At 41.9% G+C, this 17,229-nt stretch overlaps 1 protein-coding gene across 2 annotated transcripts in view; it reads left to right on the top strand.

Moving 5' to 3' along the window:
* sez6b (seizure related 6 homolog b) overlaps positions 1-17,229 on the top strand; it is a 236,781-nt gene that overhangs the window by 185,350 nt on the left and 34,202 nt on the right. For both annotated transcript variants that reach the window (XM_076892128.1, XM_076892127.1), the window contains exons 5-6: positions 14,018-14,203; positions 15,885-16,053. In XM_076892128.1, coding sequence (XP_076748243.1) covers positions 14,018-14,203; positions 15,885-16,053 — 355 coding nt within the window. The remainder of the gene's footprint in view (positions 1-14,017; positions 14,204-15,884; positions 16,054-17,229) is intronic.

Here is a 17,229-nt window from a genome sequence, read left to right as displayed (position 1 = left end):
TAATTTAAAGCACTGACTTACACAACACCTCCAAGTGTATAATACAGTGCATATAGAAAGTATTCAGAGTGCTTTGTGTGTTTAACTTTTTGTCATTTCACAATATTATTTAAAGAAATATTCCCAGCCATTACTCTCAAAATTAGGTGCAGCCTGTTTTAACTGATCGATCATCTGTCAAATATTTCTACAACTTGATTGGAGCCCATGTGTGTTAAAGCTGACTGGACATGATTTGGAAGTATACACATGTCTATATAAGGTCCTATAGTTGACAGTGCATGTCACGTTGTCACATGTCAGCTGTAGCTCAGGACGTAGAGCAGGTCATGTACTAATTGGAAGGGTTGTGGTGTCAGAATCAGAACGCTTTATTAATCCCAAAGGAAATGATGTTTGATCCCGGGGGTCTCCAGCCTGCTTGCCAGATATTCTCAGGCAAGCTATTAACCCCAAGTTGCTCTCTGATGCATTTATCTGAGTGTGAATGTTAGATAGAAAGCACATAAGCAAAGAAAAAACTGCTTGTGTGAATTAGGCAAGTTGTAAAAAGCACTTTGAGTTGTCAGGTAAAGCATATGGTTAAGTAATAACCAGTTTATTTGCCATTTCAGTGCACAGACAAAGCCATGAAATCCAAGGAATCTGATCCAAGAAATTTTTTAGATTTAAATTCTTAATTGTCCCTGACCGCCCAGCATGAGAACCAAAGTGCTGGCTGTGGCATGGGCGTCGTTCAGGTCTGATTTAAAGGCTTCTTAGAAAGTTTTCTAAACCTTTCTATCTGGTTTAATCCAAACCATGATTTGAACTAAGAATGAAAAAAAGTTGTCACAATTTTAGAGTCTTTATTGTGAAATTAATACATTTTGCACTATCATTGGGCCATTTAAAAGAAATATTTACAGAAAAGAAACAAACCTTCTTTTTTTTTTTACTGAATCAAAGCAGCTTCCAAAAACACCTTGACTTTGATCATTTACCTTTATTTCACTGATCTGGAATTTAAATCCAAACAAAATCATTTTTTGACACCCAGCTCATGGTGCGTGACCAACACATTGACTGACATTGTTGTCATGGTTATGGCTTCTTTTTTGGCTTTGAACATATAGTGACAATCAACTATAACTGCAATTAAATGTGTTAAATTCGCCAACCGTATTTGTCTTTAGAAAAGGATGAACCTCTTTCATTTGAAAGAAACCGCTGCTTCCTTAGGTCTCTATATTTGTGGAGTAATTTTGCATAATTGCCAACAACTGTATAACTGGTAACTGGGTGACTGAATATTGGGTGGAAGATCCAGCACTCCATACCAGTTTAGGCTAGTTGAAAAGCAATCTTCAGAGTGATCTCTATGTAACATGTCCACATACTGCAGCCTTTTGAGCATAAATGAAATAGATTGGAGGGGTGGTGTGTGGGTGGGTGTTGCAGTTATGTTTGAAGCCCCCTGATTGGCTCACTGACTCTCAGGCAGTGGGGGAATGACTGTGACATAGATTAGACCAGGGGTCAGCAACCTTTCACATCCAAAGAGCCATTTAAACCCGGTTTCCACGCAAACGAAAACTCTGGGAGCCGCAAATACATTTTGCCATCTAAAATGAAGATAACACTGTATATAATGTTTTTTACCTTTATGCTTTGTGTGAACAACTAAGTTGTGTGACATTAGTGATGTTTGTACTTACAGCGTTAACTTGGTTTTAAAGCCGATATATATATATATATATATATGTCCAGTATAAACATGGACATATATATATATATATATATATATATATAAAAACACCCAGCACGCCCCTGCGGGCGGTTTATCCTTCAAGCTCGGGTTCTCTACCAGAGGCCTGGGAGCTTGAGGGTCCTGCGCAGTATCTTAGCTGTTCCCAGGACTGCGCTCTTCTGGACAGAGATCTCCGATGTTGTTCCCGGGATCTGCTGGAGCCACTCGCCTAGCTTGGGAGTCACCGCACCTAGTGCTCCGATTACCACGGGGACCACCGTTACCTTCACCCTCCACATCCTCTCGAGCTCTTCTCTGAGCCCTTGGTATTTCTCCAGCTTCTCGTGTTCCTTCTTCCTGATATTGCTGTCATTCGGAACCGCTACATCGATCACTACGGCCGTCTTCTTCTGTTTGTCTACCACCACTATGTCCGGTTGGTTAGCCACCACCATTTTGTCCGTCTGTATCTGGAAGTCCCACAGGATCTTAGCTCGGTCATTCTCCACCACCCTTGGGGGCATCTCCCATTTTGACCTCGGGACTTCCAGGTTATAATCGGCACAGATGTTCCTGTACACTATGCCAGCCACTTGGTTATGGCGTTCCATGTATGCCTTGCCTGCTAGCATCTTGCACCCTGCTGTTATGTGCTGGATTGTCTCTGGGGCATCTTTACACAGCCTGCACCTGGGGTCTTGCCTGGTGTGATAGACCCCAGCCTCTATGGATCTTGTGCTCAGAGCTTGTTCTTGTGCTGCCATGATTAGTGCCTCTGTGCTGTCTTTCAGTCCAGCTTTGTCCAGCCACTGGTAGGATTTCTGGATATCAGCCACCTCCTCTATCTGCCGGTGGTACATACCGTGCAGGGGCCTGTCCTTCCATGACGGTTTCTCGTTTCCCTCCTCTTTCTTGGGTTTCTGCTGCCTGAGGTATTCACTGAGCACTCGGTCAGTTGGGGCCATCTTCCCAATGTATTCTTGGATGTTCGTTGTCTCATCCTGGACTGTGGTGCTGACACTCACCAGTCCCCAGCCCCTTTCCTTCCGCTTAGCGTACAGCCTCAGGGTGCTGGACTTGGGGTGAAACCCTCCATGCATGGTGAGGAGCTTTGTGTGAACAACTAAGTTGTGCGACATTAGTATATATATATATATATATACTAATTATACATTATATATATATATATATATAAAAAAACACCCAGCACGCCCCTGCGGGCGGTTTATCCTTCAAGCTCGGGTCCTCTACCAGAGGCCTGGGAGCTTGAGGGTCCTGCGCAGTATCTTAGCTGTTCCCAGGACTGCGCTCTTCTGGACAGAGATCTCCGATGTTGTTCCCGGGATCTGCTGGAGCCACTCGCCTAGCTTGGGAGTCACCGCACCTAGTGCTCCGATTACCACGGGGACCACCGTTACCTTCACCCTCCACATCCTCTCAAGCTCTTCTCTGAGCCCTTGGTATTTCTCCAGCTTCTCGTGTTCCTTCTTCCTGATATTGCTGTCATTCGGAACCGCTACATGACAGCAATATCAGGAAGAAGCTCTTCTGGATATATATATATGCGCTCTTCTGGATATATATATATATATATATATATATATATATATATATATATATATATATATATATATGTCCATGTTTCAAAACTCAGTCATCCCCCCCCCCACAATCCCACATGCATTCTACCCTTTAGGGCTAAGCCCCGGGTGTATCAAATGTCTGCCTCCGCCTCTGCAGCCGGCTGTATGCATACAGCAATCGTGTGTAAAAAGTGGTCAATAAGGAGATGCTGAAAAGCATTTTCATGCAAACATCGTCGGGTCTGCCGTGATATGTTTACAATGGAACTTCTGCTCCTGAACCTCATCTTTACGCAGGACTGTAAGCTGTCATCTGTGAGGCGTGAGCGGTGTTTGTTTTTAATACAGTTCATGGTGGAGAACAGCTGCTGACATAATGTGGATCCGAAGGTCCATAACTGGCCTACCTGGAGTTGAAAGTCTCGATAAATGCACGGCATTTCGTACACCGACTTCCATGAGTGTAACGCTTATTTTGAGCGATGAAAAAATTAAAGAATATAATTGTATTTTTATATTTCAATATCACAATCATCTTCCAATTTAGAACTACAAGTTAAAAAAGAACTAACATAAATAAAATACACTTAAGATAAGATAAGATAAGATAACCTTTATTAGTCCCACACGTGGGAAATTTGTTTTGTCACAGCAGGAAGTGGACAGTGCAAAAGTTATGACGCAAAAATTAGAATACAATAAGAATAAATACAGTACACAGCTGTACAGAATAGAATAAAATAATATACTATATACAGTAGAATAAAATAGAATAAAAATATACAATAAGATAAAAATAGAATACGAATGCTATATACAACTGAGTAAAAATACAACGATGCCAGAAAAGATTATTGCACTTAGTGTTATTGCACATGTGTGGATGTGTGTGTTTGTTCAGTTAAAGTCTTTGTTGTGGAGTCTGACAGCAGTGGGGAGGAAAGACCTGCGAAATCTCTCCGTCCCACACCGTGGGTGCCGCAGTCTCCCACTGAAGGAGCTGCTCAGTGCTGTCACAGTCTGCTGCATGGGGTGGGAGACGTTGTCCAACAGGGATGACAGCTTAGCCGCCATTCTCCTGTCACTCACCACCTCCACTGGGTCCAGAGGGCATCCTAGAACAGAGCTGGCCCTTCGGATCACCCTGTTCAGTCTCTTCCTGTCCCCAGCAGAGATGCTGCCGCCCCAGCAGACCACACCATAAAAGATAGCAGAAGCCACCACAGAGTCATAGAAGGTCTTCAGGAGTGGGCCCTCCACCCCAAACGACCTGAGTCTCCGCAGCAGGTACAGCCTGCTCTGCCCTTTCCTGTAGAGGGCGTCTGAGTTATGAGTCCAGTCCAGTCTGTTGTTCAGATGAACACCAAGGTACCTGTAGCTGTCCACAGCCTCAATGTCCATACCCTGGATGTTCAGTGGTTGCAGTGGAGAATGCTTGTGCCTGCGGAAGTCTACCACCAGCTCCTTGGTTTTACTGGCGTTGATCTGGAGGTAGTTCAGCTGGCACCAGTCCACAAAGTCTTGAGTCAGTCCTCTGTACTCCTTGTCGTCCCCATCAGTGATGAGGCCGACTATTGTAGAGTCATCAGAGAACTTCTGCAGGAAGCACTGGGTGGAATTGTGGGAGAAGTCTGCAGTGTAGATGGTGAAGAGGAACGGAGCCAGAACCGTTCCCTGTGGGGCCCCCGTACTGCAGACGACCCTGTCCGACACACAGCCCTGAGTCCTCACATACTGTGGTCGGTCGGTGAGGTAGTCCAAAATCCAGGTAGTGAGGTGATGGTCCACTCCAGAGTTCTCCAGCTTGTCCTTCAGAACCGAGGGAAGAATAGTGTTGAAGGCACTGGAGAAATCAAAGAACATGATTCTCACAGTGCTTCCAGCGGTCTCCAGGTGAGCGAGGGAACGATGTAGGAGGTGAATGACGGCATCATCCGCTCCAATGCCAGGCTGGTAGGCAAACTGAAGTGGGTAAGCTAAATACTTCTAATTTATTTTCACAAACCACGCGGAGCCGCACTATAAGGACTAAAGAGCCGCATGCGTCTCCGGAGCCGCAGGTTGCCGACCCCTGGATTAGACCCAAGTGTGCCAGCAATTTGTTTCTCCCCTTGTTCTTTTCCATTCAGCTCAGCCTGCATCATCTGTGGCCCTCTGATTTATGTATGATTTCTATGTGGGTGTTTCCGTGTCTTCATCAACTCTTCCTGCTGGCTATTTATCATAGTTGATCGCCTCTTGAGGGTGAAGAAAAGAGGGAAGCAGCTCTTGTAGATTTTTCTCAGAGCAGATACTGTAGGTCTTCTCCATGTTTCTCTTTGTTTTTCTCTGCTGCTCTCTCTGTCAAGGCACAGACTTTTCTCCCAGTGGATCTCTGTGAAATTAGGACAGCACAGACAATGTCTGGAATACTGTTAGAACACTTATGAAGAAAGTCTTTGTGTTTTATACTAGCTCTGATATATTTATACTAGCTCTTGGTGGCTCCTTCTTGAATATATTGAAATTCCTTGTCACTGTTGATACGATTTTTTTTTATATCAGACAGAAATTATGCCAGTCCTGTATTTCAAATCAAGTCTGGGGCCTTTCTGAATGGGGTTAGCGTGTTCTCTCCAGGTACTTCGGCTTCCTCCCACAGTCCAAAGATTCAATTAAAATTCAGTAAAATTTTATTTATATAGCACCAAATCACAATAACCGTTGCCCCAAGGCACTTTATATTATAAGGTAAATACCCTACAATAAACCAGAGAGATGGATGATACACAAAGATGAATGAAGTTAGGTTAACTAGTGATTGTATTCATACCACAGATATGAATATGTCTATCTCTATATGCTAGCCCTGGAATAGATTAGCAGCCTCTTCAGGCTGTACCCCGCCTTTTGCTCTATGACTGTCATAATCCTGCACTGGTTTGCCTTTTGCCAATATTCAAATAGTCCGCTCTGTTTAATGTTGCCAGCCACTTTGTGCTGTAATCAAGATTCTCTATCCAACAAAGCTTCGGTTGATGTCAGGGCAGAACAGAACAAATAAATACCCTTATTGTCGAGAAAGGTGAGATCGAAAGAAATTGAAGTACCCTTGGCTTACCTCTCATTACATTGGTGAGAGGGTAAGAGGTCTTAACATCCAGTCTTTTATGTTAAAACTGACACAGACTGCTAACAACATTTATCTATATTCACATTTGGCTAATAGTAAATCTAAATCTATTATCTTAATTTTCATGAAAGAAAAAGAGGTCATGCTTTTGAAATCCAGTGCCTCCAGCTGTGTTCCTGCCTTTGACCTTTCTTATTTGGCCCTGCATGAAAAATCCAGCATCCAGCAAACTGAAACTCTTCAAATAAACCAGTCCTCTGCAGATGATCAGTTAGCTGTTTTACAAGCACTAGCAAGGTGAACCAATGTATGCCAGTCCATTTACCGATTTCACAGTTGCTACTGAGTGTAAATTTTGAGAAAGTATTTTGGCAGTAACAGTTAGCTATTAATTAATTAACATTTGTGACTCGATCCTTGTCTGTTCCAGTCTGGATGCCAAGGTATCCTCGGGCAAGGGACTGAAGTGATGAGTTCATTGAAGTGTGAATGTTATATAGAAGACTTAGACATAGAAGAAAAGTGCTATTGTGAGTGGATGAATACAGCAAGGTATGTAAGCAAAGAAGGCACTATATTAGAACCAGCCTTTTTAGTCTACTTGTCAAAATGGAAAGTGTCCGGGAAACACAGTCAGAAAAATGAGGGATTAAGTTACTGCTAATACAAACAGAACAGTGCCTGCTGCTTTAGATTCACATTGAATCCATTGTTTTGGGAAATAAACTTTTCACAAAATATACAATGTGATTCTCAATGAGCTTTGCATTTTGTGCTAATGTTTGTATAAAGTGCATCTAGAAAGAAAAATGTTTGTGATTCCTTCATTGTGTCATGCTGTTGGGAGACAGCATGACACAATAGAGTGTGGAAAATAGGAAACTCTCATGGAGTGAAATCTGCAGCATGGAGTCTAATAGACTAAGTTTCATCATCCGAGCGACATACAATCTGCTACCTTCCCCAATAAATCTGCAGCTGTGGTTTGGAAAGGACCCATCCTACCCCCTGTGTACAGTCCCAGCAACACTCAAGCACATCTTGGTTGGTTGTAGGACTAGCCGTACTCAGGGCAGATACACATGGAGACACAACCAGGTTCCCGGGTGTCTAGCCGAGAAAGTTGAGTGCAAAAGAAAATCCATCATCACTCAACCTTTCATGAACCAAGAGGACCGTCAGTTTTCATCAACATTTGTCCGGGAAGGAGACAAGCCGAGGACAATCCCCTCAACCCCAGACTTGGGCCCGCTGAAGGTTGCCAGGGATTGGCAGATGCAAGTGGACTTGGATCAGAGGCCAATTTTTCCCACAGAGATCGTAACAACAACTTTGCGACCAGACCTCGTCCTTTAGTCTAACTCCCAAAAACTTGCGTACGACCGGGCGCCCCCCGTCTGGCTCTCCTCTCTCCTATCTTGTCCCTTTTGTCTTACTTCTCTCTATCACCTTTTCTATCCCTTTGAAGAATTTAGGCTCCATTAATGGTAAAGAGGTAAGTATTATTTCTCAGTTGCAGTGAATAGATAGAAAATAAACTGTAGGAAACTAAACAGAAGAAAGAAGAAGAGAAATAACAAGTTAACATAAACCAGTGGCACACTCCAGGGCCTGATCAACCCTGGCATGGCCTCCTTGGATGAGGGTGTCTAGTGATAACGGCCGAAACACCCGATGAATCAAAGGTCCACTACTGACGATGTGTCCCAAATTTTAAAATGATAATCCAGATCAGATCTCTAATCCCTAAACCTAACCAAGGAAGGAAAATGGCAGATTAGCCTGGGTAAAAGACCGAAAGTTGAGGCACACAATGGTGCGTGCTGCTGACAAAGTTTCTGGGCTGCCTTTCCTCATAACAGCCATCACTCAAGAGTCTCTCCATCTAAAGCAATGCATTATCAGGGACTGTAACCTCTAGTCCTTCTTACTGAATCTGATCAAATTACTCACACAATGATGGGATAGGTAAATAATTGCCAAAATTGATTAAAATAAAGAAATAAACTGAATTTGCTATATCAGCTGAGATTATTTCTTTAATGACGTGTTTGAACACTGAAGCCTAACTGGGTGGCCACTAAGTGCAAATGACCAATACATAAGGAACTTTAGTTTTAGATATTATAGTTAACAGACAGAGGTAATTGTGGTTATTCTAAAAATAGAGAAAGATGCATCAGTCCAACCTAGTTTATATTATATTTGGCTTTAAGCTCTAGTACTCCTGCATATTCATTGCCAGAAGTGGCTCTTATGCCACACCACCAAAACACCACACCACTGCAAGATTTGTTTTTCTGGACATCTGAATTAATCAAAGTGATTCTGGTGTTTTGTTTTTTGTTTTCTTTTTTGATATCCAGATTAAGGCTTAATGGTTGGCCTTGTGAAATACGACATAATTTGGATGTTGCTAACTGTGTTTTGTTTGCTTGAAATAATGTGTAGAGAATAACTGCCAGTTTCCATTATTATTGAATAGCAATGCCCACCGACTCTGTATCTGTGAGAGCCTAGCTATTCCATAGCAAAGCCAGAAAAAGAGCTGCAACATACATTAATCTTTGTAGAGCTTGTCATCTCCTTCCAGTAATATGAGGGCAATGGTCAGCAGAAATAAATCCTCTGAGGGAGCAAATGAGATTAGAGACTAAGTTTGAGCTGAGCTGGGTCATTTCACATCAAAGCCATATCAGAAGCTCAAAATAAATGAATTCAATTTACATTCGCTTGCTACAGTAGAACATTAAACATCTGAAATTATTGCTCTTCTCTCGTGATCTACACTGTGGCCATAAGGCCTGATTAGATACAGCAGAGGCTAACATTTTTTCACAGCAGTTGTACATATTTGGCTTCTAGCCAGTCCAGGGCTCATAACTTGGTTTAGCAGCTCAAACAGTAATACCTCCTACTTACGTACAGTGGGGCAAAAAAGTATTTAGTCAGCCACTGATTGTGCAAGTTCCCCCACTTAAAATGATGACAGAGGTCAGTAATTTGCACCAGAGGTACACTTCAACTGTGAGAGACAGAATGTGAAAAAAAAATCCATGAATTCACATGGTAGGATTTGTAAAGAATTTATTCGTAAATTAGGGTGGAAAATAAGTATTTGGTCACCTCAAACAAGGAAAATCTCTGGCTCTCACAGACCTGTAACGTCTTCTGTAAGAAGCTTTTCTGTCCCCCACTCGTTACCTGTATGAATGGCACCTGTTTGAACTCATCATCTGTATAAAAGACACCTGTCCACAGCCTCAAACAGTCAGACTCCAAACTCCGCCATGGCCAAGACCAAAGAGCTTTCGAAGGACACCAGGAAAAGTATTGTAGACCTGCACCAGACTGGGAAGAGTGAATCTACAATAGGCAAGCAGCTTGGTGTGAAAAAAATCAACTGTGGGAGCAATCATCAGAAAATGGAAGACATACAAGACCACTGATAATCTCCCTCGATCTGGGGCTCCACGCAAGATCTCATCCCGTGGGGTCAAAATGATCATGAGAACGGTGAGCAAAGATCCCAGAACCACACGGGGGGACCTGGTGAATGACCTGCAGAGAGCTGGGACCAAAGTAACAAAGGTCACCATCAGTAACACACTACAACGGCAGGGAATCAAATCCCGCAGTGCCAGACGTGTTCCGCTGCTGAAGCCAGTGCATGTTCAGGCCCGTCTGAAGTTTGCCAGAGAGCACATGGATGATACAGCAGAGGATTGGGAGAATGTCATGTGGTCAGATGAAACCAAAGTAGAACTTTTTGGTATAAACTCAACTCGTCGTGTTTGGAGGAAGAAGAATACTGAGTTGCATCCCAAGAACACCATACCTACTGTGAAGCATGGGGGTGGAAACATCATGCTATGGGGCTGTTTTTCTGCCAAGGGGACAGGACGACTGATCCGTGTTAAGGACAGAATGAATGGGGCCATGTATCGTGGGATTTTGAGCCAAAACCTCCTTCCATCAGTGAGAACTTTGAAGATGAAACGAGGCTGGGTCTTCCAACATGACAATGATCCAAAACACACCGCCCGGGCAACAAAGGAGTGGCTCCGTAAGAAGCATTTGAAAGTCCTGGAGTGGCCTAGCCAGTCTCCAGACCTCAACCCCATAGAAAATCTGTGGCGGGAGTTGAAAGTCCGTGTTGCTCGGCGACAGCCCCAAAACATCACTGCTCTCGAGAAGATCTGCATGGAGGAATGGGCCAAAATACCAGCTACTGTGTGTGCAAACCTGGTAAAGACCTATAGTAAACGTTTGACCTCTGTTATTGCCAACAAAGGTTATGTTACAAAGTATTGAGTTGTATTTTTGTTATTGACCAAATACTTATTTTCCACCCTGATTTACCAATAAATTCTTTACAAATCCTACCATGTGGATTCATGGATTTTTTTTTTCACATTCTGTCTCTCACAGTTGAAGTGTACCTCTGGTGCAAATTACTGACCTCTGTCATCATTTTAAGTGGGGGAACTTGCACAATCGGTGGCTGACTAAATACTTTTTTGCCCCACTGTATATGTGTACATATGTGCTCTCTCACACACACACACACACACACACACACACACACACACACACACACACACACACACACACACACACACACACACACACACACATATATATACATAGTGAAAACACAAGATTAAAGCTGAACTATTTTTACATTGCCACTGCACTTTCATCTTTTATTTTACCATTCATCCCCATGTAGATCTGCTACATTTTACATGAAAGAAAAATAAAAGCTGAGCATATCAGTAAAGTTTCATTAAAGTCAAAACATGATAAATGGCCATAAATTCTGGAAAGACACAGCAAAATGATGTAGCACATAGCAGCCTCGGGGACAATTTGTCTCTGTGAAAGCTCCCTGCTAACACCAGTGTTATGATGCCACAGTGCTACCATGATGGCTCCTTTATCTCTTTTCTCATCTCCCACGAGCCTTTCAGTTCTTTAGTTTTTTGGTTGGCCTAGGTTTTAACAGCTACAGCTGACCATGCTAATGACCAGCTCAGGGAGTGAGAGGACACGACTTAAGCAGCTGCGTTTTAGCTCAAACAAGAAATACTATAAAGACCAATGCAGCACTCATTTCTATTTTTGTGAGCCACTATAGAGCTGGGCAACATCCCTCTGCACTAACAGAGTACTAGAAGCAGCTGGGGTTATAGGTTGTCATTTATTGGCCTATTTAATCTCCCTACATATTTCCTCACCTGAGGCACAGTGCTGCTCTCAACAGACAGAATCAATAACAGAGCTACTCTACGCCATCGAGGGGTAACAATAAAACTAGCACAATTACAGTAAGATGGATCAGAATCTTTAGCAGTAGTATATTATTTATATGTTTGGATGAATTCCAGGAGGCTGTAGGAAGACAAGTCAGTGGGCTATAAAGAAACTTGTTAGTTCACTGGTCACCTGAGAGGCACTCTGGACATGTTTCCGAGCATTTTGCAATGATGTGATAGTTCTTTGTAGAAATTAATGTAAATGCCAGCACAAAGTTCTAGTGGGTGGGAGTCACAGGAGGATACGGCACTGTAGTGTTTCATTGTTTTGTACTATTTCTGGTTTATTTACCTCTGTTTATACCAGTGGAATAATTGAAAAGATAGGAAGTTAGCGCCAGTGGGGTTTTTCTTCTCTTTTTACTTGCACAAAATCAGCTTTCATCAGCTTTTCGCAACTTTTTTACAGCATGAGAATCTATGCAGACAAGTATAATGTGAATATTTGAACATAGTTCAAGAATTTCAGTCAGCAAGCTAACTGAAATGCAAATGAGTTATTATGGGGTTTCAGTAAGAGAATGCTGCTGCTATAAACAAATCTGATTGTATATTGCTTAAAGAAGTGTTTGAGAAAATGTAGCAGCTTAACCAAAACACCCACTTTAAAAACAATTCTCAGTTGTTAGTCAGATATCTGGACATTTGCCTCACATTAGTGTAAGTTTGCTTATTGTTTTTCTTATCTTCTTGTGGCCGCTGACAGTGGACTCGTCGCAGTGCTTGTCCTTCTTGACCTCAGCATTCACCAATGTTGACCGTAAACTTTTATTAGGAAGATTACAGCATGTCGTAGGTATTAAAGGTACTGCTCCGCATGGTTTGAATGACATCTGTCATGTTAATGGGGATTCTTCTTTATGCTTCCCCTATGCAGTATCGCCACTGTGTAGATGATAGCCACCCTCATCTTTTCATGATGACCTCAAATTTTCAGCTTCTAAATTCAGATAAAACTGAGTTAATCATACTTGGCCCTAAAAATATTAGAAATATGACGTCTAACCAGATAATCACTCTGGACTGCATTACCTTGGCCTCCAGCGACTGACTAGGACATGTCCTTCAGTGTGCATATTAAACAAATATGGAAAACTACTTTCTTGCATTTGTGCAACATCTCTAAAATTAAAAATATCCTGTCTCAGAGTGATGCTGAAAAACTAGTTCATTCATTCACTATTTCTAGTCTGGATTATTATAATTCATTATTGTCTGGTTGCCCTAAAAGCTTCCGGAAAAGCCTTCAGTTCATCCAAAATAAATAAGTAAAGTGCTATACGAATGCAGGCCATTTACCAAAATGCTGTAGCAAGAGAGAGCAGATTCTCCCAAAAACATCCTCTCAAACAAACATTCTCCCATATCCTTATATACAATTATTTGAATTATCAGGCCCCATCTTATTATAAAGACCTCATAGACACAAAAAAACCCAAATAGAGCACTTCGCTCTCAGACTGCTGGGTTACTTAGAGTAATTAAATGTAGAACATGAGGGAGAGGCTTCAGCTTTCAGGCCTCTCTTCTGTGGAACCAGATCCTGCTTCGATTTGGGAGACTGACTCTCTCTGAACTTTTAAGATTAGACTTAAAACTTTCCTTTCTGACAAAACTTAAAGTTAGGACTGGATCAGGTGACCATGAATCCCCTCTTAGTTATGCTGCAGTAAACGTAGTGTGTTGGGGGCTTCCCATGATATGCTCAGCATTTCTCCTTCTCTCACCCCTTGTCACTCACCATGTGTTTATCCATCTCTGCATTTAATTATGAGTTATTATTAATCTCTGGCTCGCCTCCACAACATGTCTCCTGACCTCTCTCCCTCCCCTCGCCCTAGCCCAGATGGCTGCTCCTCCCTGAGCCTGATTTTGCCCGAAATTTCTTCCTGTTTAAAGGGAGTTTTTCCCTCCCACATTTGCTCAAGTGCTTGCTGATAGGGGTTGTCTAATATTTGTGGTTTTATCTGTATTATTGCAGAGACAAAAAAACAAACAAAACCAAGACCATATAACTAAGGGTGTGAAAACGTTTTGAAAGGTGTTAAGTGGGTTATGTGTTATAGGTTAGATGGTGGCTTTGGAGCAGGTTCTTTTATAATGCTTGCACCACTGTCAGGAAACACTAGTCTAAATTTCTGAAACTAAATGTCATGTCTTGCTGAAATTTCACATTTTACACCTTAATTTCAGTCTCCTTTTGTGTATTTTCCGCTGTCTCTCTGTGTGTTTAACGCTCTCTGCTTCCCTGACTCTTTCACCTCTTTCTCTCCAGCCTTCGTGTTGAGCTGTGTCTTCCCCAAGCAGCCTCTCTATGGTGATGTATCAGTGAGCAGTCTCCACTCTGGAGGGCAGGCTTTCTTCTCCTGTTTGACGGGCTACAAGCTGCAAGGTTCCTCTGTGTTGACCTGCCGCAATTCTAGCACACCCTACTGGAGTGGGAAGGAACCAAAGTGCCAAGGTAACGTTTCCCAGACAAAACTCTTCGACTAGCCACAGCTGAAGACGGAAATTATACACATAACCTAATTAATTATACAGGCAAAATTTTAGTTACAAAGGTTTTTTTTATAAGTATTTCATAGCATTTACACATTAACATAAGTGCAAAATTATTGTTTTTATGCATTCTATTTACATTTAATTGTATCAATAATAATAATGCATTTATATAGTGCTTTTCGGGACCCCTCAAAACGCTTTACAATTCCACTATTCATTCATTCACACACTGGTGGAGGCAGCTACAGTTGTAGCCACAGCTGCCCTGGGACATACTGACAGAGGCGAGGCTGCCATATCGCGCCATCGGCCCCTCTGGTCGTCACCAGTAGGTGGTAGGTGAAGTGTCTTGCCCAAGGACACAACGACCGAGACTGTCCGAGCCGGGGCTTGAACCTTCCGGTTACAAGACAAGCTGCCAACTCTTTGAGCCACGATCGCCCCAAGTCTCAGTCTAAGTTAGTCAGAGAAAGTAATTAATAGAAGTATTGTATATGAGTTTCGAGTGGGTGGGATAGCATACAGGAACATACATACATGCCATCTATGGCCTGGAAGTTCCAGGGTCAAAATGGGATACACCGAGTGGTGGACAAGCAGAAGAAGAGGTTGTGATAGATGTGGAAATAGTAACTGATAGCAACATCAGGAAGAAAGGACACATGAAGCTTGAGAAGGGCTGAGAGGTAACTGGAAAAGATGTGGAGGGTAAAGGCATCAGTGGTCTCCATGGTAATCAGAACACTCAGGCCTGTGACCTCCAAACTGGGCGAGTCTTGCCAGCAGATTTCAAGAAGGACAGAACAGCACGGTCTTAGGAACAGCTTGACGATCTAAATTCTTGATTACAGCTTGAATATTAACAAAAGCTATTTTCTCACCTACATGCAGTTGTATCAAGTCGTGTATCTACTGTTGATAGGTTTATTTCTTGGTAGAAGGTAGTTTTAATTGAAAACTACTGACAGTGTGAATTACTCAGACAGACAGCAATTAAATGGTTTTCCTACAGAATTATTTTACATAATAATAATTGATGCTATTCACATTTCTTAGATTTCTTGTGCATTGTAAAATGTACAAACCTCCAGTTTGCATTGTTTCTCCTTTGGCTGCTGTTAGCACAACCCAAAAGGCTTTATTTCATCCAGACATTCACATTATTTTTCTGCAACGGAAATTTCATAATATAGTACAAACAGTACTACACTAGCTACTTGATAACAACTAACAGTATCAGGAAGTGTTGACTTACTAAAATTATTGTAACAGCACTTGACAGCAGAGCAGCAGTGGTGTGATACTAATGATGATAATCAAATTATGCAGTAGATGGATCAAATTTATGCTTTACAAGTTTACAATTTATAATGTTAAAATTAAGGGAAATATAAATAAATTTTGCTATAATAAATTTTGATGTTGGCAAATGTCTGAATGCTTTCAAATACTAAAAGCAGTCTTATTAGGCTGGTTCTTGTTTTTTTTTCATGGTCACCAGTTTGAGTTTGGTTATTAAGTTAGGGTAATAGAGAATGAGATGATGTCAGTACAAGTAAATTTGACTGAGATTCACTACATAATGTGAAATCCACCACAGTTTAATTTGATGTTCAGTTCCATTCCTTCTTGTTTTTCAGCTGCCTGTGGAGGTTTGGTGAGGAACATCACAGTTGGTCGGATTGTCTCTCCTGGTTTTCCGAGCAACTACAGCAACAACCTAACCTGCCACTGGCTGCTGGAGGCCCCTGAGGGCCAGAGGCTCCACATCCACTTTGAGAAGGTAGCACTGGCTGAGGATGATGATCGGTAAGCTATGATTTGAGATTGTTGTAAACTGAAAACTCTTTCCTTTAACAAATTGATCATTTCAAAAACAATTACTCTAAAGCTCCTATGTGCACAATTTCCAAGTTTCCAGTCTTACACAGTCTTAGAATGAAAGACACCCAATGAGTATCACCTAATGCAACAAAGCAATGTAGTCCCTTTTTTGTTAGTTATTGTTACTGTTTGTTTTTTTCCTTTTTGTAATTTTTTGTTTGTCATTTTTTGCCTTATTAAACTTTAAAGAATATAGAGGATATTCCTGAAAGGTTTAATATTGTAATTACTAATCTGTTCAAATGTGAGACTCAGGTTACAGTTGGGATGTACATGTATTGTGCATGGGGTGACTTGAAAAATGCCTGCAACGCACCAGCAACGACAGGGTAGTAGCTAGTAAACTGGTATCGTAAAAACATCCTCTTAAACAAACATCCTGCCCCCTTAAATCAAACTTTTAGAAGTTCAGAAAGAAGCATGTGTACTCAACCAATACTGGATAGTTACCCCAAACATGTATTTGGTCGTACGACATTAAGATCGTTCAATCCTCCCTGGTACCACACATGCCCATGTCTGGAGGACTGTTGTGCATACCCTTTTTAGTTATGTTAATATTGGCAATGGTGAGAAGTGTTATAGTTGGGTTTTAATATGTTTGGCCGTCCAATTAAAGTAAATTACATGACAAAATCCTCTATCCAGAGCACCCCCACCCATTTTCCGCCTCTGCCTCATCATATCTGCCCCACATGTAAGCTTGAAGGGCTTATGCTGAAGAGTTCAGTTCTGACCTGAAGCTTCTTCTGACCTGAAGAAGCTTCTCGGATGAGAGGTGAAACGTCTTCAAGCAACTTAAAGAAGTCCAGACGCTTTTCTTTTCAAGCTCCTTAAACACTTCAGATTGTTAGAAAATATGAGCTATTTGCTGGCTGGTGTAACTGTCTCATGGCTCACACCCTGTTAACTTTGATGTACTACTTTCCTCTTTACTTCAGCACAGTCCGTAACTTATGTTCAATCATGAGGCCTCTTATCTTTGTACCTTCTGCTTTGTCCCTGAAGACTCCACAGAATAACATCAGGATGTCAGTGCAGCACATACCGGTGACAGCTGAGTGTCATTTTAGCAGCATGGGGCTGCAATTAAGGGCCAGT

Source organism: Maylandia zebra, linkage group LG14 (genome assembly GCF_041146795.1).
Source record: "Maylandia zebra isolate NMK-2024a linkage group LG14, Mzebra_GT3a, whole genome shotgun sequence".
NCBI classification, from domain to species: Eukaryota; Metazoa; Chordata; class Actinopteri; order Cichliformes; family Cichlidae; genus Maylandia; species Maylandia zebra.
Note: the sequence above shows the minus strand (reverse complement) of the source record. Positions and strands in the feature narration are given on the sequence as shown.